We start from the raw sequence: 24,840 nt of genomic DNA, 5'->3' as shown, positions 1-24,840 counted from the left end.
GAGTGTGCCAGGGAAAAGGGCAGCTGGCACCCACCACCTTCCTTCCGTTTGGAGGAAGGCAGGAAACTACCTCAAACAATTGTTCGATCCAGCCTTGCCTCACCATCTCTTCCTTGGAACAGACATTTCCAGCTGTCCCTGGAAATCGGTGTGCTCTGCCCATGTTAATGGCGGAAGCAGCTCTTTGAGAGAAAGACTCAGAGATGGCAGTTTTTGATTTTGTCTGGAAAATTCAGATGTCTATTCAGATTCCTGTCTGAACAGCTTCTAACTACGGAAGGCCAGTTACGAGCTGGCCTGTGGGTCTTTGGCATGATCCCCCCGAGAGCAAATGTCTGTAGTGGTTGCTCTTTGCTCGTGGTTTTGCTTGTGAGGCTACTGGCCAGTGTCCTCTGAGGTCTTAGGGTAAATAAAGAAGGGATAACTCCCAGGAAACCAAGCCAGGCAGAGAGGTGGGAGAACACTTTTTATTCTTGACGGTCGCCCCCGAGGAAGCAAGAACACAGAAGCTAAGTCGCCCCCTGTGAAGGGAAAAGCCAACAGTCAGTCAGAACTTCCAGCAAGCGCAAAAGCCGGAGACACATTCTATAATGTCGGGGCCTTGACTGTGTTGTGAAAATCAGGAAACTGTCCTTGCACGGGAGCCATAAAATCAAAATTCTTCCGGCTTCTCTCATGGCCTCCCCTCTCCCAAGTAAAGGAGAGCAAAGGCAGGTTCGTTCCTCTTTGGGTTTTGGTCCAGAGACCTAATCACACTGAGGAAGTCCACCGTGCCGGCCCTCAGCATCCTGGCAGGCCAAGCAGCCAGATCTTGCAGGAGCCGAGCCTTGCCTACAGTTGCCGCTGTGGTGGGAAAGGAGCTGGCAGGCCTCCGGCTCGGCGGCTCGGCCCAGAAAGCCGGACCTGCAGCGTGGTCGGGCCCGGCAGGGTGTGGGCTGGGAGCTCCCAGAGCACCTGGGCAGGCCGGTGACCCCAGCTCTCAGCAGCCTCCCCGGGACACCCGCTCCCACCAACACCGAAAGTGGGGGTCCTCTTCATTGGCACAGAGCCGGACACTCAGAGGCGAGGAGAGCTTAGAAGTGAAAGTGACAGAGGGAGAGAGGTTCTCAACAGTATATTGGGCAGGCCCTCTGGGGTTCATCCGTGGCGGGGACTGTGGGCGCCAAAGAATGGATCAGCCGGTGGAGACCAAGTTAAGTGACCAAGCACCCTACGGGACGCAGCAGCTTGCCGGCTCTGAGTTACAGTTTCCCGCCAGGCGGTCTCCAGGGAGGTTTGAGACATCCTATGTCATTCCCCCTAGGTTTGGGGCTGTCTTTTGTAAGTCGCCTACGTTTGTGCTTCCTTAACCGAGGCTGGGTGCCTGTGGTCCAGGCAGGGCGAGCGGCCGCCCCGGTGGCTTCCTGGCGTGCCTGGGGCTCACTCACATGCTGCAGGGCTTTGCGGGGCAGCTTCTCCGAGTGGGCGACCCATTCTTTCATTAAGTCCAGGACGATGGGGATGAGGCTGACGACGCCTCCGTAGTGGTTCCTGGCCTCGTCACAGCTGAGGTGGTTCACCACGTCGTGAGGGTACCTGCGGGGCAGCAAGAGGGCTCCGTCCAGGCCCGGGGCAGGCCTAATCCTGGCCGCCCCTCAGAATCCCCTGGGGAGGCTTAGGGCCGCACGGGCCGAGCCGCACTCTCTACCGGACCGTGGTTCGGCGGGCCTGCGGCCCAGGAGCCCTGGCTAATCCAGGGGTGAGGGGCAGGACTCTCGAAGCACTCGCCTTCGGTTGTAGAACCCCGGATCAGGGGCCGTGGACACCTGCCGTAACTGCTCCAAAACCTGCTGGTTAGTCCCTCTGCCTCTTCTCCACCCCGATAACTAAACGGCGTGCTCCGGAACAGGGCACCCTGTGCTGAGGGCCCCCAGGGCGCAGAATGAGGGAGCCGCACTGGTGGTACTGGGGCTTCTCCGTGGGCTTCTGGGAACACGTGCCCTGCGACCCCCCTTCCCTTTGCCCGGTACCAGCTCCACTCTACCTGTGGCCTCAGCAGCCCTCGTTTGCACTAAAACGGTTTGTGGGGTTGGCCCTTCCAGTAAGTCAGTGGGCCTGGGAGTTCCCACCGGGGCAGGGGGTCTGGACAGTCGCCACAGGATCCACCCGCGGCGGGGACGCACCTGCCCTGTGGGCAGAAGCCGGCTCCTTCCTGCGGGTCGCCCCGCTCCCTCCCCGCCCCGCTGCCCTCCGCAACAGGCCCAGAAGGGACTCACTTTGCCCTGAGGCTGCTCAGGTCGTTGCTTTGGCTAACCAGGGATTTGCATTTCTCAAGCAGGTTGCTGGTGGCCGGGCTGCCGGAGTGCAGGGCTTCGAAGTGCCGACACAGCCTGCTCAGCTCCGCGCAGATGTCCAGGAACAGGCGCAGAACGCGCCGGTCTGTGGCGTTGTTGCAGTAATGCTCCGTGTAGCTCTGCACCTGTGGGGGCCGCACGCCGGGCGCTCAGGGGGCGGGGTCACGGGGCCGACGCGTCTGCACGCAGTTACGGTCACGGAGCGTCCCAGGCGCTGCGCCGCGCGCCGTGCAGCCTGGACCTCGCACCTCTCAACACGCTCATCTAAACCCCACCAGGCGCCACGCACCCCAGCCAACACCTAAAGCAAAGAGCGCTGCTCCCCGACCTTTCGGGCCACAGTCCCCCTCAGGCCCCACTGAGGAGCAGAGAGAAGGCACTAAATCCTCTGAAGTTTCCTCGTCCTGTGTCTCCAAGGTAGAGGAAGGAGGGACAAGGGGAGCCGGCAGAGGGATCACCCACAGAAGGTAGTCTGAACCTCACACCACACACCGACACCAACTCTAGGATGAAGAGCTTAAACGCCAAACAAAACGAAAGCTCCCCTGTGAACGTGTTCCAGATGCAGGAGTCGGGACGCCTTTCTCCAGTCGTTAAAGGTGTTCAGAATGGTGAGACGGCTGATCGCGTTCAACCCCTCTCCTTGGGCGGAATGGAGGTCCTTCCCGGGCAGGGGCTCTTCCTCTCTATCCAACCTCACCCCCCTGCCCCGCCCCTGTCTCTCTGGATCTGAGGTCAGGCAAGGGGGAGGCCTGGCCTTGGGCTGGGGAGAAACTGGCTCTGGTCCAGGCAGGATCACTGGCCCATTTCCCCAAGGCAGGCCCTACCCGTGGTGGGCCGGTGGCTGGGGACATCACCTCCCTCCCCTAGCAGCCAGAACTTTTAAGTCTAAACCAGGTCGCCTTTCTGTTGCTAGGGGATGTCCTCCCACATGATCTGAGTGGTTGCAAGTCCAGCAGCTCTGGCGGGTGGGGGGGCTCTGGCCACCTCCATATCTGCTGGGCACTGCGGAGGGTGAGGAGGGGCCTGGCCCGCGGTGTAACCACAACACAGCAGTCACTGGGCTACCTGGTGTGTGCGCCGGTTACCTGTGGATGACCCAGCTCAGGGAGGGCTTCCCACAGAGAGTCAAACCCTGGGGCCGCTGTTTACCAAGAGCCTTTGCTGAACCAGGGACCAGAAGGCCACTCCCTTGTGCGTGTGAGGGGGGTGGGGGTGCGGGTCTCAGATGCTCCTTCCTGATAAACCTGTCCAGTGGTCTTGGAAGTCAGAGCCTTTGGGAAACGGGCTAGAAAAAGGATGTAGCTAACTGACTTGCAGATAGTTCAGGGGAAAGAGGCTATTTTCTGTAGGTTTAAAAAGTTTTCAAGTTAAAAAACCGGGAGAGGCTTTTACATATATTAGAAGAAAGGATTTTTTTGAAGGATGCAGGCAGGGTTGCTATTCTCTGTGGGCCCGTGCACTTCTCCTAAGCAGTTCTGAGCTCTGAGGCCGCACCCGCCCCACGCCATGAGCCACTGGCCTTCCACAAGCTGACCGTGGGCCCGAGGCATGAGTGCAGTTGGGAGGGTCCCACCTACGTGTGTGCTGCTTCCTGGAAGGCATGTTCGGTCTTCGGCAAAGCAAACTGGGATAGAGCTAACTCACGAGGACACCCGGGTTACGTGAAAATGTTTGCAGACGGAGGTGGGGTGGGGGGTGGAGTAATGTGCTTGGCACCTCCCAGTTTCTCAGATCCCAGTAGGATCTGACAGCTGGGACCACAGGCATCAGACGCTGGCTGAGAGTCTCCCTCATGATCTCCCTAAATCCACATACTCCCCGGAGGTTCTCACTCTACAGAGTAGACAACTGGGGCACAGACAGGTGACTCCCGGCCGGAGGTCACAGGGTGCGTGGGGCTGAGCCAGGACCTGAACCCTGGCTGGCAGTGTCCAGCCCATGTTTGTAACCACTTTGTTATTTACTCACATACTTGGGGAGGGGATGCCTGGCTCATTCCACTAGTTAGGCTCCGAGTCCTGACTCTGGCACAAAGGTGCTTGCCCCCTCTGGGCTTCAGTTTCATCTTTCAAGTAAGGTGTCACCCAGGAATCTCTGGGCCTGGCAGGCCCCTGGGAGCCCGGCCCCACCGCCCGCCAGCCCACGGGATGCCACCTGTCCGATGCTGGCAATGGGCCGGATCTTGTCGTGGGCGTTCTCCCTGCAGTGCTCCAGAGCGGCAATGAAGGTGAACTGTTGCTGTTGGAAGAGCTTGTACTTCTGCTCGATGTTTCGAAGAGACTCCTTCACCTCATTCATTGTCTTCCTCAGCGGTCATTCACAGGAGAAGGGGGATCTATGGGGAGGAAGAGTGCAGGGCTGAGGCCCCAGGCACAGACTGCAGAGCCAGCTCTGGAATCCCAGACCAACATGCCTAGGCCCCTCTCGGGCGAGCACCGCGCTCACTCCAGATGCCCCAGGCCGTCCAAGACAGAGCAGAGCCTGACCCAGGTCCCTCTACCCTCCAAGGACACATTCTTTGCCATCAACTGTGACTTCCTTCCCTCAAGTGTGGACACAGATTGCTCTGGTCCTCAGTTTCTCCAGACCGTGGACACACACACACACACACACACACACACAGAGCCTCCAATGCCTTCCTGTGCTGTCAGCAACAGAGGGGATCACGGCATATGTCACAGAAAATAAGATCTGTGATTATCAGTTTGGACCAAATCATTTTAAACCATCTGCCTCTTTGCAATTGGTGGGAAAGTCTAGGGATTGTTTCCAGTGGGCCAAGCAGGGGAAGAGCCTGTCCTGGATTGTCGAGTGTGAGAAGATGCAGTTTCCCTGCTCTGTGCTTGGGTCAGGAGCCCTGATCTCAGGCTGGCACATTCTCAGGGCAGGGGCTGGCCTGATGGGAAACATTAACGCCATGGGGAGTGCTCTCTTCTGGTGCCTCACAGACTGTCCCTGCTGTGGTTCAGGTAGTCCACAAGGCGTCTAGAATCTTCTGTGAGCAGAGAAGGCTGTGGGTTCTGCTCTCTGTGACACCAGTTTTGCTGAACCTGTGCAAGATACCCAGGGCCCAGATTTATGGAGCCCCAGAACTGGGAGACCTCAGTCGGTCAACTCCCCTTAACTTCCAGCGGGGGGGCAGCTGAAGTCCAGGGTGTCACAGCAAGTTTGTCGGAGACCCCCTAGGTCCCAGGCTTCCTGACATCTGACCAGAGTCCTCGAAGCTGCCCCAGCCGCCGCGCCTCCACCACGAGGCAGCAGCACACGTGTGCCCTGTGTGCGCGGGGGTCAGAGGAGGCTGAGCCAAGGTGGGGTCCAAGTGAGTCGCTGCAAGGGCTGGGGCGGGGCAGAAGACATCCCAGGCTTCCTGGCAGGCCCCAGGTGGAGAGGAGCAAGCCCAAGGGAGACGGGAGGCCATTTCTGCTGTGTCTCCCTCAGCAACCCGAGCCCAGGGCAGGGCTGGAGCAGGGAGGGTATCTCCGAGGCAAGAAGAGGGATGAAAGGAAATGCAAGAACAGATGAGAAGGTGGCCTGCAGGACACGACGGGGGCAGCACATCAGAGAACTCGGGGAGCGCTGGGAGCTGAGTCGCACCAGGATGGGCCCTGATAATGGCGCCCTGTGAACCTCAGTGGGTCGAGGAGGACATTCAGTAGCAGTGCCCAGCGCACCGCCCCCCCCCGCCCCCCGGGAGCCACAGTGCCTGTTTGCTCACAGCAGCTGCAGCTCTGTGGGGGTGGGCCTGGGCCAGGGCCGGGCTGGGCGCCCGTGTCCTCCCCACTCAGTCCCCTGCCTGCCGTGGGCAAGCGCAAAGGGGAGCCTGGGTTGTGGGGATGCAGTGGGGGCCCTCTCTTTGTCAGACACCTGGAACCCCTGCCAAGGTCCCCCTACCCCCTGCCCAGAGGTGGCAATGGGGGACGGGGTAAAGGGGGGCAAGGTTTTGGGTTGTATCTCCAATGGTGCAGGCTTACCAGGCAGGTGAGGCCCTCAGTGTGAAACTGAAGGGGCACCACAAAGCCCAGCAATCGAGCCAGGTAAAAATATTTGACACACTATTTGAAGAAATAAAAGTCAATAGCAAAAAGTCCACAAAGTGCCTGAATTTTAAGTAAACACAGGATGGGATCCAGTGCGGGGCCTTTTGCTGTACAGGAGTCCGAGGCAAAAGCAACAAGTAATACTGATCCCGTCTTTAAATTTTTAATAGTTTACTCTCAATGGTTTTTTTGCATTAGTTTTGATGTTTTTAAATGTTATTTGTCCTGATGGCGGGGGTTTTTGGTGCCCTTCACATTCTGCGTCAAGGCAACCGCCTTACTTGCCTCACCTAGTTTGGGCCTGGGGCTTACAAGTGACGCGGGGGCTGAAGGCCTAGGAAAGTCGGAGCCCAGCACACAGGGGGTTTTCGGGGGAGGAGTGGGAGCACGTGCTTTCAGTCTGGCCTTCCCCCATTAACGCTCGGGGCTGTGCTGGGTGGTTAAGAACCCAAGCCCGGAGTCCCATAGTCCCGCTTCAAATCCTGGTGCCCCTGCGGGGTGAGCCTCTGCGTTCTAACATGCTATTGGGAGAGGACAGGGCCAGCCTCCCAGCCTTGGGGTGAGGACTGCGGCAGGTGGCAGGTGTGGAGCCCAGGGCCTGGAATGCGGCAGCACCCGGTTGTCGGGGCAGCGAAAGCAGCTGTAATTACACGGTGTGCACACAATCACGGCAGCAGGCCACGACAGGCACGGTGTGCACCCCGAAAGCAGCAGAGGCTGCTGAGGGCTTGACCTCCTGGAGAGGAGAGGTGGGGAGGGTGGGGCAGAGGGGTGGGGACCCTGGCTAGAGGCTGGGAGGGGGTTATGTGGAATATTGTGAGCAAGCACAGAAGGCAGTGGACAGGGTAAGGCCGAGGGACCTAAGCGTCAGACAAAGCTAGGAGAACCACTGAAGGCCAAAAGGGGTAAGAAGCATGTCATGCGTTCATTCGTTCATTCATTCATTCATTCTGCAATGCCTCCCATACGCCAGACACCATTCTGAGTGCTGGGCTATATACAGCATTGAACAAAATAGACAAGATCCCCTTTCCTGGAGGGACTTAACTTTCAGAGTGGGAGGCAGACAATAAGGATGAGTGAATGAACCATGTTTTAGATAAGGGCACTGCTAAAGAGAAAAGGAAGCTGGGCAGTGGGATGGGCGTGTCGGGATGAAGAGCTTCACAGTCTGCAAGAGGGTCCTTTGCAGGGGGTGGGTGGGTGCGGGGCAGGGCAAACTAGAGCCATGCTCCAGCCTTCAAGGAGATCCTGAACACCCACCCCAATCCTCCTAACAGCAGTTACTCTCCATGGGGCCCTAGGAAAACCCTGGCCATGCATTAAGTCCTCACCTATGAAGGTACCATGATTATCCCATGACAGATGACAAAGCTGAGGTTACCCAGGTAGGAGAAGTGAGCCAACCAGGATCTCCCACTCAGCTCTGCCTGACTTTATAAAGTCTGGGCTCTCGGATAGCTCCCTCCTCTCTCTGTGATGGTCCATAGAGACAGACATGCCAGACATCAGATTGACCAGAGCTGGGAGCGGGTGGGTGGGGTGGAGGGGATACCAAAGGCCTGAAAAGCTGCTCAAACCCTCCTAGGGGTCAGGCACTGGCTGGACCCCTGGGCCTCATTTCCACTCCCGTGAGACTGTTCTCTGTTCCCCATCCCCTAGGGGGCTGCCCTAGGTGTCTGACTTCCTGCCACCCTCCTGGGGCTTCCTGGGGCTGTCAAGTTCTCTAAGGTTATAGCACTACCTCGGCTGGTGGCCCCAAGAGCCCCTGAGAGCAAAACTGACGTGGCTCTTGATCCTAGCGACTTGTGACATGCGCACCAGGAATGTCGTGAGAAGAGCTGTAATAAGCTATCCAAAGTGATCGTCCCTTGAACGAGAGTCACTGCAGCCAAATTAGTGTGGATGAAAGGCACAGGGTGCAGGCACTTCTCGATCTGGGGGAGGAGGAAGGAAAAAATGATTACCCAATAGGTTTTAGGCTTTAATTGATTTGTATTTTTCCAGGCTGCTAAAGAAGATTAAATCGTGGTATGAAAAGCGCCTAAGGCTTAAAATAAATGAGGAGAAAGGCAAGTCATTTCAGAAATGTCCAGGAAGCAAAGTGAACCTCTCCAGTGCAAATTGCGGGTTTGGTTGTTGTGTTCTTTGTTCAGGGGGAGCCAGCTTCCTTTTCTTCCCCAGCTGTCTTTGCAGTTGGCTTTGACAAGCCAACCAAGGTGTGCACGCTTTGAGGAAGCGGCTCTGAGGGGAAGAGGCAGAACTGCAGCCTTTTACACTGGAGGGCATGTCTCTGGGCAAGTGGCCGGTGGTGACGGCTTTGGCTAGGAGTCAGACGTCAGCCCTGGCTCTGCCTTTGCTTAACAAGTGAACTTGGCCAAAAATTTCCCTCTTTCTGGGCCTCAGTTTATCCATCTGTAAAATCAGGGGGTTTGGATTAGAAGATCTTCAAGGGGACTTCTGATTTTAATGCTTCACGATCAACCCCTGATGAGGAAAGAGGCCCAGAAAAGGGAAATGACTTTTGCCAGAAGTCATTCAGCCACAACCACTTTTCACCATTCTGATCCTCCAATTTCTTATCTGTAAAATGGGAATGAAGGTACTTATTTCTCAGGGCTGGTGCAGAGATTAAACGAGATAATATGGCTAATAGTAGCCCCTATGCATTGTGCACTTATTACATGCCAGTTACCAATACTTCAGGTATATTAGCTCCTGGAATCCTTCCCTAATCCCCACTTCACAGGGGAGGAAAGTGAGGCACAGAGCAGGCTCACAAGGCCAGGTGGAGCCAGGAGCTGAACTTGGGGCAATCTGTACTGACAATGCCAGAGGTCCTGTCCATAATGTACAGACCCCATAGTTTTGTTAAGAACACTGAGGGCTCAAAACCAGGAGTAGCTCCTCCTAAAAATGGCAACAGACAAAAAGCTAGAGCTCCTAGTTCACGCTGTGTCTGATACCAGGCTGCCTGCCCTGTCCCACTGGGGACTGGCGCAACTCAAAAAGCTCCTTCCCCCAACCATGTCCTACCCCACCCCGGTCCCGCACCAGCGGCAGTCCCCTCCATTCCTTTCCCCCCAACCCCCAGGGTTTGGGTGGGCCCGCCCGCCCCCGGCCCGCTTTAACCTTACTGCTCCTAGAGCAGCCTTCACTTACAGAGCGCTCTGAAGCTGGAGTGCCTCCAAGGGTGTCTGGGGCCCCGGAAGGGCGGGGAGGCCCTTCCCAGGGCTGGGGAGGTCGATGAGAAGGGGCGGGGCCGCGGACCCGATTGTTCCCGTGGGTGCCATAGCAATCGGGTCACGTGGCAGCCCCGCCCCACCCCGTGAGCCTAGGCCTTCCCGCCCGCCCCAGGGACTCCCCTACTTTTTCAAACCGTTCCCCAACCTCTATTCATTTTAAAGATGGGGAAACTGAGGCCCAGAGAACAGAACTGGGCCGGCCCTCAGAGCTCCCAACGCCCGGGTCGGGGTGCGACGGCGGAACCAGCGCAGGACCCGCCTCCCATCCCCTCTGTTGGGGTGGGAGGGTCGACGTGACCCTGAGCGTCCCAGCACCGGGGGCCCTCCCGAGGCACCTCTGGTCCTAGAAGGCCACTGCTGGAGCGGCCTGAGGGGTCCCGCTGAGACATGCAGACTGCGGAGCGAGGCCCGCGCGGGGAAGCACCTGCCCCCCGGCGGCTGGTCGCGCGGGCCGAGGAGCCGGGGACCAAGCCGTGCTCCAGCCTGGAGGGCCGGCGGGCGCGCGCTGATGACGTAGAGCGGCGGCCCTAGCGACGGCGGTCTCCAGGGCGCGGGCGCGTGCTGATGACGCGGCGGCGCGCCGGCCCTAGCGACCGCTGTCTCCAGGGAGCGGGAGCACTGCACCGCGGTATGGACGCGACCACCGCCCCGCACCACATACCCCCGGAAATGCCCCAGTACGGGGAGACGTACCACGTCTTCGAGCTGATGCAGGTGACCGAAACGGCCCCGCCCTGTCGCGACACCGGGCGCCGGCCGGGAGCCTCCGTCGCGATAGGGTGCGCGGCGGCGACCCCGCAGCTGGGGGGTGTCCGACTCCTGTACCGCCGGGACCCCGAGGGATGACTCGGTCGGAGGACGCCCCGCGTCCCTGCCCTGCGGACCCAGGAGGGAGGAAAGGGGGCAGGCCCTGGCCAGGATTTGCTCAATGGCCTGGACCAAGTCCCATTCTTTTCTCAGTTCCGGCAGCTGTGAAATGCCAGGTTGCAAGAGCTGGTCTCCAAGGGGGCCCTTCCCGCGCTGACAGTCCCCAGCCTGTCTGCAGTGTTCGTTTCTGAGCTGGGGAGTGTCCGAGTTCAAGGTGACATCACCGTCCCCTGAGATGGCTGCGACCGGGGACAGGGGACAGCAGCCCTGTGGCTCGGGCGGCAGCATTTCCCACACGGCCCTTCTTCATTAGGGCGGGAGTTCGGGGCTGCTCCCAACCTCTCATCCTGGGTGTCTGACTTGACCGGGCCCTCTCTCCCTGTGTGCGCTTTGGCAAAGCCCTGCCCCTTCTGGTTGCCCTTCTGCACCTCCTGGAGGCAAAGGCTTTCAGGAGCTGGACTGAAAGAACTCTGTTGCTCAGAGGTTGTGAGGGCCGAAGGGAAGCTGGAGCCCAGTTTCCAGAGCATTTGCTCCTCCAAGTACACCCTATCCCCAGAGGCACCACTGTGGGGACCCCTGTGCTCATTTGAGCCTCTGACCTGCACACCTGAGAGCAGAGCTCAGACTCAGAAGTGTCACCATCTCTCCAGCAAACACATGCTTCCTTTGGAAAGTGTTAACTGGCAGAGGGAGGGAGAGAGATTTCTCTAAAACCGGGTGGCCAGTCTGAGAAAAGAAAATGGCCAGCTGAGTTGTAAGTCATCCGCTGGTGGGCAGGATGGGGCCAGCTCCCGGGGGCACTGTGGTCTGTTCTAGGGAGGCTGCTGTATCTCAGAGTGACTTTTGGATGGAACAGTCCGCAGAAGCTTTTAGTCCAGTATTTTCAGTCCTTAGTCATTTGTGCGTGTTCCCTCTGTGGATCTTACCATCTTCATTTCTTACACTTTTTTTTTTTAAAGATTTTATTGATTTATTTGACAGAGAGACACAGCGAGAGAGGGAACACAAGCAGGGGGAGTGGGAGAGGGAGAAGGAGAAGCAGGCTTCCCGCCGAACAGGGAGCCCGATGCGGGGCTCGATCCCAGGACCCTGGATCATGACCTGAGCCGAAGGCAGACGCTTAACGACTGAGCCACCCAGGCGCCCCCATTTCTTACACTTTTTAAAAATAATTTTAGACCCACAGGATGTTACCAAGATAGTACAGAGTTCTGATGTACCCGTCCCCAGCTCCCCCTACTAAGACCATCTAACGTCACTCCTTGACATTCACAGTCCTACAAGACAGTTAACCAGACAGAGGCCTTATTTGGATTTCATCCGTTTTTACCTGCACTTCTTTCTTTTTCTGTGTGCACGGTTCTATGAGATGTTATCACATATATCGATTCATACAACCACCACCACAATTCCACTTTCACTTAGTCATTTCTTTAAATCAACCCACTTAAAAAAAAATCAACCTGTTTTACCTCCTCCTGAGCAATATCTTTGAAATCCTAGGTTTCCTAATACACAATAGATACACAACCGCTTAAAAGCGAAATTAAAAACACTCATCTGTAAACCAGCTAGCATCATCTCACGCCTTCTCCGCAGTGCGAGCCGACCAGAGGCCTCGGCCAGTCGGGCCCTCCACCGGCTGGGGAAGCTGAGGCTCGGATAAGGGAAGGGACTTGCTGGTGAGGTGCAGAGCGGAGCTAGGACTTCTCACAACTCCGAGCGCTCTACCCATCCACACGCCCTCCGCCCCCAGAGGCAAACACCCCTCCCTGGTTGTCCCTGAAGGATGCTCCTTCCTGCGCCAGCACAGCTCCTATTCTCTACCCAGTTCCTTTCTGTGCCTCTTGTTCTGGAACCATGGAAGCTGCTTTTCCTTGGAATTAAATGGTCAGACTAGCCCAGGACTGTTTAGATACTTGGCTGGTAAATATTCTGCCCCACCCTGGAGGGACACGGGTAGCAGTGATGGCCATGCCCCCCAGCAGATGTTGGTATTGGGCACCTACTGTGAGTGTGCCCAGCATCGGGACAAGGGTGAGGCAATAACGGAGCTGCAGGAGCATATGGCAGGATTTATCTAGTGAGTGTGATCAGGAAGGTATGTTTCCATGGAGACTGGAGGACTCAGGGGGACAAGTGTTCTAAGCTGAGGGAATAGCATTTGCTAAGGCTCTGAGGGGCACATGAACATGGTGCATGAGAACTAAGAGAAGGCTGGTCTGGGATGCACAAAGGGACTGAGGGGAGAGGACCCTGGGCCCGCCTGCTCTGAGTCCAGGGGCAGTCCCTCCAGGAGCCTCCCCGGTGATACCCACACGACCCTTCCCTCATGCCTCTGCTCATGGGGACCCAGGCAGACAGCAGCTGGAGCAGGGGCTGGATCCCAAGTTGAAGGCATGTTTGGTGGGTGTGGTGGAGAGATCAGGCCCCATAACCGGTATTGGTAGCGACCAGGGTTCTGGGCCACCTGAGCCTGAGCCCGGGGCTCTGGATGCCCACGCAGCTGTTAACCACCTGGGTGTCTGCCCTGTGCCCACAGAACATGCTGGAGCAACTCCTGATCCACCAGCCCAAGGACCCCATCCCGTTCCTGATCAGTCACTTGCAACAAGACAATGATAATGGTGAGCATTCGAATGGGCCTCCCCCACTCCCCCTCCTTCTGCCTGACAGCTGTGAACCACTGTGTCCTCCCTGTGTCTGAAGGGAGGGCTGGACAGGGTGGGGAGGGGTTTTGACAACTTGGAGTGGTGTCTGATTGAAAAATGCCTTAATTTCTTTGGGGCGCACAGCTTAAAATTTCTCTTGCCAAGTTATTAAAACGAAAACCTTGGAATGGCCCGTGGAATCAATTATTAATGCTTTCGTGGGTCCCATCCGATCTCGCCTGTTGGGTTTAAGCTCTGTGATGACCCCACTTGTCAGGTGTAAATTTGGTTTCTGGTCTGCCTAGACAGGCAGCGCTTGGGTCTTCCTGATGGTCTCATGACTGGTGCCCGTTAGTGAGTGCCAGAGTTCCCCCAAACCTTGGCCCAAATGCAGGTCAGCTGGACCCAAAGCCACAGCTCAGAACCAGGGAGAAGGGAGGGGTGCTCCATTCCATGGTCAATTTGCCAAGTGGAGGATCATTCCCGTCCTGTGTGAGCTGCCAGGGAGAACTGGTGTCTGGGAGCTTTGATGTTTCTTTCATCGGGGCACTGACCGCTTTGAAGGAGATACCAGCACACCAGTGAAGTTAGCACTTGGCGCGGCTGAGAGGGGCAGGGGCCTGAGATGCCCCGCGGTGGGGTTCACACGCCTAAGATGAGAAAGGACGCTAAGCAGTTTAAGAAACAGCCACCAGGAAAGGTGAGAGGGAGGAGACCCCAGGCCTGCGGGTGCACCAGGCACAGCTGGCCTTTCTGGTGTGCCCCACCCCCACCCAGATCCTGACCCATCTCAGGCTTGGCTGCAGAGCATAAGAGTGAGGGGCTGCTCGGGTCCCAGGGCCATTTCACCAACCTAAGCAGAGTGGCTCACAGAGGGCACAGTTGTGCCCCTTTCTGAGCCTTTGGTCAGGGAGAATTGAAAATTGATGTTGGCTGTGAGTCCATTTGCCCCAGGTGGACATGGAGCTGTGAGCACGGAGGGCCGGGAGAACCACCTTCTCAAGCTGTCCACCTGGCCTCCTTGCGATCCTGGTGGGGTTCACTCTGCCCCACAGAGACGCTTCTAAGAGGCCTCCATTCTCTGATTGGCTGTTTATTACCTGGCATGGGGGTGCCTTCCTTTCCTGGGGGTCCTGCTGCAGACTGCAGCTCACCAGCCACGCCTCCCCCACGGGGCCTCCGTTTGCCGTTTGCTGGAGGCCCAGGTGTCTGTCTGCCTTCCCACCTCCTCCACCCGAGTCTGGCCAGGGCTCGGTGTTCCTGTTATCCAAGGACCACTTTTTCGTACTGCCACCACCCAATAACAGCAAAGCAAAGTGAAAGCAGAAGCAAAAGTACAGGAAAAACAAAGCAAAAGTTAAAGTTGAAAGTAAAGTAAAAGTTAAATAGGAGCAAAGTAAGAGTGAACGTGACATGAAGGTGAGTTTGGTGAAGGACTCCTTGCCAGGCCACGTGAGGGGCCCTCCGGCCCAATGCGCTTCCCCACGCTTGCCGAGCAGCGAACATGGCCCAGTCTGGGCCTCGGTATCCTCGTTCGTACACCGGCCGTGCTTGGGTAACTGGGAAGGGGGCCGGCGGGGCGCTGGCTGGTCCCGGTGCCTGGGCGCAGGGAGGGCAGCTAGGGGGCCCCTTCATCCTGCTGGTTTGGGGTATGCGTGCCAGGCCACGTGTACGCCAACCCCGGGCCCCAAAGCTCAGTCAGTCCCCCAGCTGGAAATTCAAGAGCTGAAATGTGAGGCCAATTCTCATTATGCTTTCATTTTGCTCCTCTGTGTGCAGATTTGATTTTCAGCGTCAAATTGCCCACTTTACCAGCATCTTTCTGTTTTAGACTCAGGGCAGCCGACGACACTGGGGGCTGGCCTTACCGCCCCCTCTGCCACCTCCTCTCTCCCTTCACCCCCTTCCATCCTCCTTAGCTGCCCCTCCGTTCATTCACGGTCTGCTTTCCAAGGCCACCTGCCAGGAGCCTTGATTCCTTCTCCACACTACCCCTGCCCTGTTGCTCCCAAGCAGGGGTGAAGAACTTAGACCTGCCTCGTCTGGCTGTAGCTGGGGCTGGCCTCCTGGCCTCCTCAAGAGCTGGAGTCAGGGTTTTGGGCCCGATACTCTCTCAGGGAGTAGACGTATTGGATCCCAGTAACCACACTTTTGGGAGTCCTCCACTGCCTCTCCCAGGCCTTGGCTGGCCGCTCTTATGGTTGTTGGAACATCTTTGCCCTTTTTGCTCAAGTCCCAACCACTAAATGAAGAGCAGAGAGGGACATCTGCGGGTCCCCCCACCTCCCGTGCGCAGGATTCTGCCAACAAGTGAAGCAAAATGTGGGGGAACGAGGGGAGGCTGGGCAGAAGAGCATGCTTTCATGAGTTTTTTTGGGGTGGCGGAAGCCAAGAACAGTTTAACCCCACCCTTGTATGTTCTGGAAGAGGACAGTGGACAAGGGGAGGCCCTCTGAAGTCCAGTGAGCATTTCCACTGCCCTGGGTCAGTGAGTAAGGTTGTCTCGCCTCCTTCCAGAGGCCTGGTTTACTGGAAACTGGGCGCTCAGTGCTTCTGCTTGCTGGGCATGGTGTGGTGTGGGCAGTGGCTCCCATGGCCAGTGGCTGGTGTAGAGGGAGAGAAGGCTCCAGACTCATCCCGGTGAACATGTACAGGAGGGAATGAGGGGAGCCCCTGGCACATGGCTGGCAGCCCCTTCGCCTCGAGAAAAGCAGATTTAGTACAAAGTGAGCATTTACAGTAGCCCTGGGCAATATTAAAGCAGGTGATGGTGTATATAATGGTATGTTGCGTTTTTTATCAAACGTTTGTCCAAGAAAGCTATGTATTAGAGCTCCAATACCTAAGGGTTTTCTTGTGAATTTTAAATCATGCTCCTAGTTAAACCTCAAAAGGATCTGTGGATGGAAAGGTTTTTTGATTTCCTTTGAAGTGGTTTGAAGAAGTTGATTACTCTTGGCAGTCAAGAAGCCTTTTATGACACTGTTTATAAATAATTACTCATGAGCAGAGCTGGAGTTTCAGGTGTTAGATTTTAAGAAACTAAAATTAATCACATAAATGTGTGCGAGAAATTAGGTGGGGAGAAAGGCCGTGAATGTTCCCCTTTTAAAGCATTTTCAGAGATGTGTACAATTTGGGTGCCACTTATTGGAGCCGGGGAGGGGAGGGTTTCCTCAGCAGCCTTTGAGCCCCGCAACTTTGTCAAGATGAACGCCTGCCTTGGGAGTCAACTCATTGCCCAAATGTTCTTGTCGAGGTGCAGCCCCTTCTCCTCGGGCTCCGCAGGCCCTGAGTCCCATTGGGTCTGGCCTGAGTTTTGAGGAGCTTGAGCAGAGGCCTGTGGCTAGAGTCCCAGAGAGGCCGCTGGGCGAAGGGCACGGGGGCCGGGCCAGTCCCCCTGCTGCTCCCTTCCTGTGGCTTTGGCCCGCAGTGTACTGGAAGCTGTGTCCGCGAAGCACCCCAGCCGAACCTGCCTTGGAGAGGAAAGTGCATGCAGAGGTTTGCTGAGCTGGAGCGTGGCAGCATTAGCCTGGGCTGGAGGAGGTGCCCCTCGTCTGCCTTGTCCACAGCCCTCCTGCCCCCACATCCCTGATTCACATCACCACCAACGGGAAAGATCTGGGGCTTCCGAGAAGCAAGTTCACACATCATCGGGGCTATGGACCAGGTTTATGAGTGTTTAGAAACGTAGGAAACAACAGTGCTCTAAAGCAATTAGTTGGGGACACATAAAAATCAAAGAAGCAACAGAAAGCCATGACATGTGTCCAGGCTGTCATGTTCTCGAGGAGAGGGCAGTGCCCCAGTCGGGGACGGGCACGGAGGATAGCTGCTCCCCTTCAGTTCCTGTCTAATGCACTCACCCATGCTCCACCTTGCTTTGCTTGGCAGCATCCCTCCCCGTGCCGAGCAAGGATGAGGTGCTCCATGAGTGAATCAGTGAACCATCTGAAACCTTCCCTCCACGTTTTCCCTGAAAAGGAGAAGGTGCTGTGCATCTGGACAAAGGTCTATATTTATACCCACGCAGCCTGGCTGGGTCATCGGTGTGCTGATGATTAAATCATGGGCCAAATGGACACTAGCTCCTTCTCTGGGTCCAGTTCCAATCTAAAAGATCATGTGTGTCCCTCGTCCTCTGCTTGGACAAGTTCCCCTCCCGGTGGCCTGGCAGGAATGGGCTCTGCATATAGACATCAGAGGCTGAAGTAAGTGGGAGTATACACCTGTTCATCGTCCCCTTGGCTCAGGGGTCAGGCCAACAGCGGTGAGGGGATAGGTCTGCTTTCCCAACGTCTGTTCCGTGCTCCTGGCTCCCAGCATTTAGGGGTGGGGGTGTGGCGTGGCTCAGTCAAGGTGGCAATGGGAGGAATCAGCATGGATTCATGTTTCCAGACACCACGTTCTGATTCCTGTTTTGACCCAAGAACACAAGCCTTCCAGCACTTTTCCAAATCTGCTGGTCTGGCCTTTTCCAGTGGGCCAGCACCTACTCAGTTGTCCAGAAGCCGCTTTAGGAATTCTGTGGGGCCAACAACCTTCCCGAGCCTGAAGTCTCCCACGGAAGCAAGCCATTTGCATAGAAATGCCCACATTTGAAAACAAAGACTTTTCCTATCTGGGGTTTTATAAATCTGGCCTATACATTCCAGGCTTTCCCCCATTATTTCCCTCTGTAAAATCATGGGGGATACAATTTGCTAAATAAAAAAAGCATAAGTATATATATATATAAAAAGCTTGAAAGGTCGATTTACATAAAATACAGCTTTATTTGAGAGCGTGTCCCCAAGACAAAGTCCCTGTTTAAAATGCTTTATGGTGTTTGAAATCCCAATTGTTCCTGATATTTATTAGTTTGGCAAACAAGTTACCGTGTCCATGTCCCCTTGGAGACAGAAAAATAAACCATCTCAGTGATCACTTACTTCTCTAAACATAGAGAGTACGTTCGATGGTGAGAGCATCTCAGAGCCCCTGGGTTACAAACGACCGTGTCACTAGCAGAAAATGAAATCTGGGGGAGGAAGGAAATGAATGCCCCCCTGAGCACCGCAGGCCCCGGGGGGTTGCTCTGTCATAGCAGGCGGTGACATTCAAATCTTTCTCTTCCACAGTGCCGAAGATTGTGATATTAGGTCCACCCGCCTCGGGGAAAACAACCATAGTAAGTGCATCATATTAAGTGTTGTAATACCGTAATATCTCATTTACCTGCAGAGCTGGAATGAGGCTGCCCCTCAGCGGGTTTTCAACACCACTGAGCTTTGCTTCATCCTTCCCCTCTCCTGCTTCTTAACTTATTTTCTTATTACGAGAGGTGGCATGCACGCTAGCAGAAAACCTAGAAAGCTCAGAACACAAAAGTATCATCCCTCAGCCATCTAGGGAGGAGCATTATTTTAGCAGTTGGGATATACCTTCCAGGGCGTTCTTGGGCTGCACGGACACCACCCTCGCACACCCTTAGCTCACATCCTTAGGATACATTTCTAGAAGCAGACCAGAGTCGAGAGACTTTTGACACGGACTCTTCAGACTCATTCTTAATGTTTTAATTATGAAATAGTTCAGTCCAAAAGGCATAGAAACTGCACCATGGATACTCACGTATCCGACCCCCAGATTTTACAGAATTTATCATTTGGCCATATTTGCTCTGATGATTCTCTCTCGACTTTAAAGGTACAGCAAATATGTCATCCCAGCCCGCCCTTCCTTGTCTTTCCTTGGAGACAGCCCCAGTCCTGGCGCTGGTGCGTCTCCTCCTGCTGCAGTTTCAAAACTTGTGAAGTTGTGTCAAAACTTGTGAACATTGCAATCATCTGAGATGGAGCTCTGTCTTTTAAGAGCCTGGCTAGTGAACATCAGTTACCTTGTCCTTGATGAGCTGACACTTTGCTTTATTCAGAAAAAGAATTAAGATGGCTGAGTCTTACCCAAGCTGACCTGCATCTGCTTTGCTCTGGCATCATTTATATCCTGGCATTCTGTCTGTCTCTCTGTCCACCCATCTGTCCATCCCTCTATCCTTCTGCTTGTCAGTCTGTCTGTAGTTTTTCTACTGTGCTTCTCAGGATCAGGCTGCCAGCTCTCACTCCGGTCTCCTGTTTCACTGTAGAAACCAGGGGCTCCCAAGCCTGGCAGTCAGAAGCATTACCAGGTGCTTTGGAAGGTGCAGGTTCCAGACTCCCCTCCAGACCTGCCTGATCAGAATCTCCTGGGGAAAAGCCCAGGGAGCCTGTAGAAGCCGCTCCTGAGGTGGTAGCCTCTGCACTAGACAGACAGGCTTCCAAGCCATATTAAGGCCGAGTCAGGTCGCTCTGGGTGAGGGGTCTCCTCGGCAAAGGGCCTTTGTCTTTGAGGCGTTCGGCACTCTGCGCCCACCGCGCTCACGCCCAGTTCTGGCTCTGCCCTGACCTCTGGCGAATTTGCTGCATAGAGTTCCTGAAGCGTCGTGAACACAGACAACTTCTCTCATCAAGGCCCAGCTTGGCTGAGGCAGTCGACTTTGCCTTCTGGTGAGGTCAGGGCCCACAGCGCTTGGCTGGTGTTTGAGCTACAAGCCTTTTGGTGAATTCGCTATCCCTGCCTCCAACCGCTGCCTGGGGATACACAGACTCTAATTTTGCAGGAAGATGACACACAGTAAAATCCAGACAGAGCCCTAAAGGGCTGTCATCACTGACATCTGCCAACACGAGCAACAGAGAGAATTAAGGTTCGTACTTGCCCTGGGGGACTTCAGGGCCTTCTGACTCATCCTGATGCTGAAATGGTCATCAGTATAATCTTGGCATTAAGAACATTTTATTGCATTCTTATTCCCTAAAAGGTATTCATCCCTGTAGAGTATACATAGCCATCAACGAATGAAACATTCATTTGGCTAGACCAGGTCATGTCCCGATCTAAGGAAAAATGAACAAGTATGCCTGGGACCCATGTTGAGGTCCTGTCTGTGCATTTCCTATTGTAAACCTTCTGAGGCCCGCAGAGCTGGGACAGGCATGCCCGCAGAGCTACATGCATGGCCCGTCTGTAGGTTTTCTAGTAGTCACTGGCTGCTGGAAGGAGAGAGGGCATTCAAGTGGCATTCTCGGGCTGGGAGGGACCCTATGGGCTTGTCCCCCTTGGTGGCCTTCTTCCCACTGGAAATCATTATGCTTCCAGCCTTTTCTAGTAGAATGTGGAAGGACCTGGGCATTTGAATGGAGTGCCGTCCATTACAGCTTTCACTAAAATGCTCGTGTCCTCTTTCCTCTCTTCAGGCAATGTGGCTGTGCAAACATCTGAGCAGCAATCTTGTCATGGTGGAGGACTTGATAGCCAGAAAATTTTCCTCGCTGGCTGAGGTTGCCAGGAAGCATTATCAGAAAATGAAGGTGGGACTGGCCCTGGGGGCTGGGTTGGGGGGTGGCGGGCAGGAAGGTGAGATGGGGTGACAGCTTCCACGGCTCCCCCCTCTCCCCACTCCCCCGCTAGTTTCCATTTCCTTGTGGATTAAGTGAGGGAGATGCTAAGATAAGATGAGATACAGGCACAGTAGGATGGAAGGGAGGAGACAGTTCTCAAGTAGGGTCCATCCTGGTGGGGATGGAGGTGAGGGCTTTGGGGCAGAAAGGGTCATTCATAGAGCGAGGAAGCCGCTCTGTGCTGATGGAGTGGCCAGGGCTCGCTCCTTTCCAGGGTCAGCCCCATCAGGTGGGTGCCCAGGGGCAGGGGCTCCGTGCACGGATGATGGAGCCCCCATCCAGATGGGCACGGGATTTAAGGGCAGTCCTCCAGCTGTCTCTGCCATGGAAAGACCAGCGTGCTGCACCTCGGGGCTTCCTCCTGCCATCCGTGGCACTCTGTGGCGCTCTGTGGTGCTAGGGCCGCCCTCCCTGTCCCCTCTGTCTGTGGGTGGCATCCCAGGGCATTGGGTGTTCTGTTCCTAAAATTTCACTAACCCCATATTTGCAAATTTTTTTAAATAGGAAATATAGAGCTTGATTATGTTGTTTCTCTTTAATACAAACAGAAACTTCGAAATGTTTCTTCATAATCTCCTCTGGGCTATAAGCGGATTTCTTAGTCCATTTGGGCGGCAGTCACAAACTACCACAGACTGGGTGCCTTGGCAGCACAGGGTTGATTCGTCCCGGGTCTGGGGTCTGGGAGTCCGAGGTCATGCCTCCAGCAGAGGCAGTGTCTGGGGTAGGCCGCCTTCCTGCTGTGTCCTCATGTGGTGGAGAGGGCAAGGGCGCTCTCTGGGGTCTCTTTTTTAAGGGCACTAATTAATCCCATTCACTAGGTTTCCGCTCTTATGACCAGATCACCTCCCCAATCCCCCCAACACCCAATACTGTCACCTCGAAGGTTAGGATTCAGCATATGCATTTGGGGGACACAGGCGTTCAGACCATAGTAGCAGGGACGTGCCCTCTTGGGCATTCTTTATGAAGACTCTGGCTGCCTCCTGTTTGTAAGGGAAGCCGGCTGAGAAGGGTAGGAATCCTTGTATTTGCTGAGTGCTTTCCAGGCCTCCCTCCTCACCTTGTAAGCTCCGTGACCTCTGTGACCTCCATGCACAACATGGGCATGCCGGCCTCCCCGGCCTGTGGAGGTTAAGTAACGGCCCAGGGCTCGGGTGGATTCAGGCCTAACCCAGAGCCGGGCCAGCAGTTGAAGTGTGTGTGGGCGGGGGAGGGGGGCCACAGTGATTTCTGAGGCCCCGATGGAAGCAGCACCTTCCTCCTTGGCTCTGCAGCCAGAATTGGGCACCACCTGGGGCCACTCTCTGCCTCTTTGAGGCCCCTTCATCTTGTATTTCCATCCTGAGGTTTCTCTTCTGTCCTTCCTGGCCTCCACCGTGTTCCCTGCTTCCAACCCCCCACAGAAGCAGCACCAAGGCCTCAGGGAAGGGGCTCTGCCCGGGCCAGCTGGTCAGGTGTCCCTGGGGCCCGGGCAGCTCTGGTGAAGGGTGGTGGGCTTGGCAAGGCCACTGGGGCACCGACATGGCTGGGAGGGCCCTGGCAGGGCGGGGGCAGTTCTCAGGGTTGAGGCGTGGGACTCCCAACCCCAGGTTTGCCGGTTACCACAACCTGATGGAAGGAAGACCTCATTCAGCAAGGTCGGCCACTGCCACTGTGAACCGACTCTAAATATGCTCAATCCAGAGCACTTCCTGCCCCCCCGTTGCCTGGCGGGGACTCTCAGGGGGAGCAAGTGATGCCCCGCTTGCTCCCCAGCCCTGTGGTCTTGCAGGAACCGGTGTGTGCTTATGGTTGGGGGGACACCAGCGTTTGGGGTGGGAATATGGTTTTAGAAAGATAGTGGTTATCTCATTTTCAGATAGCTTTTCGGGGTGGGGGAGGCAGGCTTATTTCTAGGGTAAAGATGCTTTTATCAGGTTTATCAAATTCAGCAGAGGGGAGGATTTTAAGGAAATTCCTCCTGGGTTTCATTACGCTAATTATCTGCATATTTCAGACCACATCGAAGTGCTTTCAAGGGTGTCCGGTTGGGGTTCCGTGGTTCGGAAGCACAGGGGAGGGAAGATGAAAGGCAAGGCCATCAGGAGTACGATCAAGGAGTAAAAGGTCCGAAGAGCCGGCAGGGGTGCACGTCGGGCGGCTGCGCGTGGCCTGGCCGCAGATGGCCGTCGCCAGACATGGCCTCTCGTTAAGGGTCATCTTTAAATCGCCTGCGGATCTGGAGCCTTTTACAGCTCTTTTTGCAAGTAGTGATAATACCTTCACATCCCTAATCTTCTGTTCATCTCGGCTCTGCCCTCCTACTCGGAATTCTCTTGCGTTGCTGGTGTTAACCAAGACCTCCTCATTTTAGGCATTTCCAGACGGTTCCCCAAATACTTCCTCGTCCCCTCCTGTGTGCCACGCACTCTTCCTGCAGTGCCGCGGGAGACCCAGAGATGAACTCCTTCTCCTGGCCCCTGGGAACTCCGGGGGAGGGGGGGTGTCCAAGCTAAGGGGCCTGGAAGCCTCGTGCCGTTGGCGGCCTGGCTAATTCACTCACCCCCTGAAGCATTCTCTGAGCAGTGACTGAGTCCCAGGACTGGCTCACGGCTGGAAGAGCGGATGGGCTGCAAGATTCAGGGGCTCAGTGGGGCCATAGCCTAACTGCAGGGTTCATGATGTGGAAGAGCCCAGAATCAGGCAAAGGGCCACAAAACCATGTGAGCAGGGAGGGATTGGACCAGCTTTTTTGTTTTTAACTGTTTATTATAAAATATTATAGCGTGACTCAGAGGCAGGGAGAAAGGCATTAGAACCCTCACGGGCCCATCACCGGCTACAATCAGCATCGGCTCACAGCAGCCTTGTTCCACGTGTTGTCCCGCACCCCCCTGCTCCCGGGTCATGAGAGCAAACCTATAGGGCATTTCATGTCATCCGGAGTTGTTTGTCTGCCGGAGTCCCAGGATCCAGTCCTGCATCAGGCTCCCCGCTCGGTGGGGAGTCTGCTTCTCCCTCTCCTGCTCCCCCTGCTTGTGTTCTCTCTCTCTCTCTCAAATAAATAAAATCTTAAAAAAAAAAAAAAGGAACTCTGACCCACAACTAGCAGCGATCTGCCCAGGCAACCAGCCCGTTGTCCCCCAGCTGGGGAAGCCGGCGATAACCCCGTCATAGTCGGCCCCACGTGGCCAGAACTTGATTCATCACGGAATTTTTGTCCCTACTTCCAGCTTATGGCCAAGCAGAAGAAGCCAAGCACACAGGGTGCCCTGCTTCCCGGTGGCCGCCTCCCACTCCCCCAGGCCGCAGCCCTGGCAGGGCACGCCCACCATCGCCCCGTTGGTCCACCGCCCCCTCGGAGCCTCTGCCAAGCCCAAGTGATGCGGTGACCCCTCCCCAGAACAAGCCCTGGCTAAGTAGCCCTTTGCTTTTCTCATTGGGTCGGCCTTCATTTATTTCTACTTTCCAGAAGATAAGGGCTCTTTTCTCTTAAACACACACACACACACACACACACACGGTCACACTTAGAAAACTCACTAGTCTTTCTTTGGTATCAGGTCAGAGTTACACTGTCCCTGAGCAGACACCTTTCTCGTGGTCCTCCAGCCCTTTGCCCACTCTGCCCGGCCCCAGGGCACTCTGGGTGTAAACACCTCCCTCGGCAGGTGTTTCTCGTCTCCTCTCCACCTTGACCAAGGCCACCTTTCGCTCTCAGTTTATCCTGTTTTGTTGCATCCTTTTCCCTCATCTGCCCACTCTGGTCCATTCCCTAAGCCCGCCCCATTCACTGTCACAAACACTGGGTAGGGGAGCCCTGGGGGCAGAGTGGGGAGCAGGAGGGAGGCCTGCAGGAGCCCAGGGCACAAAAGTGAAGGAGGCTACTGCTGTCAGGTGCTGACCCTGCACTTGTACGAGCCTGAGAGTCAGCGCCTCCTTCAATTCCGGCCCAGGGCTTCTGGAAGCCTAACCCCAGTCCAGGACCCACTGGAGTTTGGGAAAACCTAGTCCTATGGGTTTCTAATCACACAGGAGGTAGTAGGAAGAAGAGGTTCCCTGGTGAAAGGATATTTCTCTGCAACAGGAGCTGGGTGTGATTGCTCTGGAATGTTTCAATTTCTAAAGAACTTTATTACTGAATCCCTGCAGGGAGAACACACACTCGAGAAACCACCTGGTCCAGAAGTTCTCAGTCTTTGTGGCACGTGAGACTCGCCTGGGTCCTGCTGGACTCGATTAGT

General features: G+C 55.6%; 2 protein-coding genes across 10 annotated transcripts in view; one reads left to right on the top strand and one right to left on the bottom strand.

The window, feature by feature from the left end:
- Positions 1–447: 447 nt before the first annotated feature.
- Positions 448–10,806, bottom strand: SPACA9 (sperm acrosome associated 9). Of its 6 annotated transcripts, XM_081803873.1 has the most exons (6): positions 9,536–9,946; positions 8,118–8,310; positions 4,491–4,671; positions 2,256–2,458; positions 1,428–1,575; positions 448–521 (listed from the first exon to the last, which is right to left on the bottom strand). In XM_081803873.1, exons 3-6 carry the CDS (start codon positions 4,632–4,634, stop codon positions 510–512), a joined length of 507 nt encoding a protein of 168 aa, XP_081659999.1. In that variant the 5' UTR covers positions 4,635–4,671; positions 8,118–8,310; positions 9,536–9,946; the 3' UTR covers positions 448–509. The 6 variants fall into 6 exon arrangements, with proteins under 6 accessions (XP_081659999.1, XP_081659998.1, XP_081659997.1 ...); XM_081803872.1 differs by lacking the exon at positions 9,536–9,946 and adding an exon at positions 9,954–10,109 and having other exon boundaries at positions 448–1,575; XM_081803871.1 differs by having other exon boundaries at positions 448–1,575.
- The window catches only part of AK8 (adenylate kinase 8), a 112,418-nt gene continuing 97,765 nt past the window's right edge, over positions 10,188–24,840 (top strand). For 2 of the 4 annotated variants that reach the window (XM_081803865.1, XM_081803863.1), the window contains exons 1-4: positions 10,188–10,332; positions 13,028–13,112; positions 18,257–18,306; positions 20,411–20,524. In XM_081803865.1, the coding sequence (XP_081659991.1) occupies positions 10,249–10,332; positions 13,028–13,112; positions 18,257–18,306; positions 20,411–20,524 (333 nt within the window). In that variant the 5' untranslated portion in view covers positions 10,188–10,248. Of the gene's footprint in view, positions 10,398–13,027; positions 13,113–18,256; positions 18,307–18,953; positions 19,861–20,410; positions 20,525–24,840 lie in introns of those variants that run through there. The other 2 variants (XM_081803864.1, XM_081803866.1) reach the window with 2 other exon arrangements.

Source organism: Leptonychotes weddellii, chromosome 14, assembly GCF_054177405.1.
Source record: "Leptonychotes weddellii isolate Sample4059 chromosome 14, ASM5417740v2, whole genome shotgun sequence".
NCBI classification, from domain to species: domain Eukaryota; kingdom Metazoa; phylum Chordata; class Mammalia; order Carnivora; family Phocidae; genus Leptonychotes; species Leptonychotes weddellii.
This window is presented reverse-complemented; position numbering and strand designations above follow the sequence as displayed.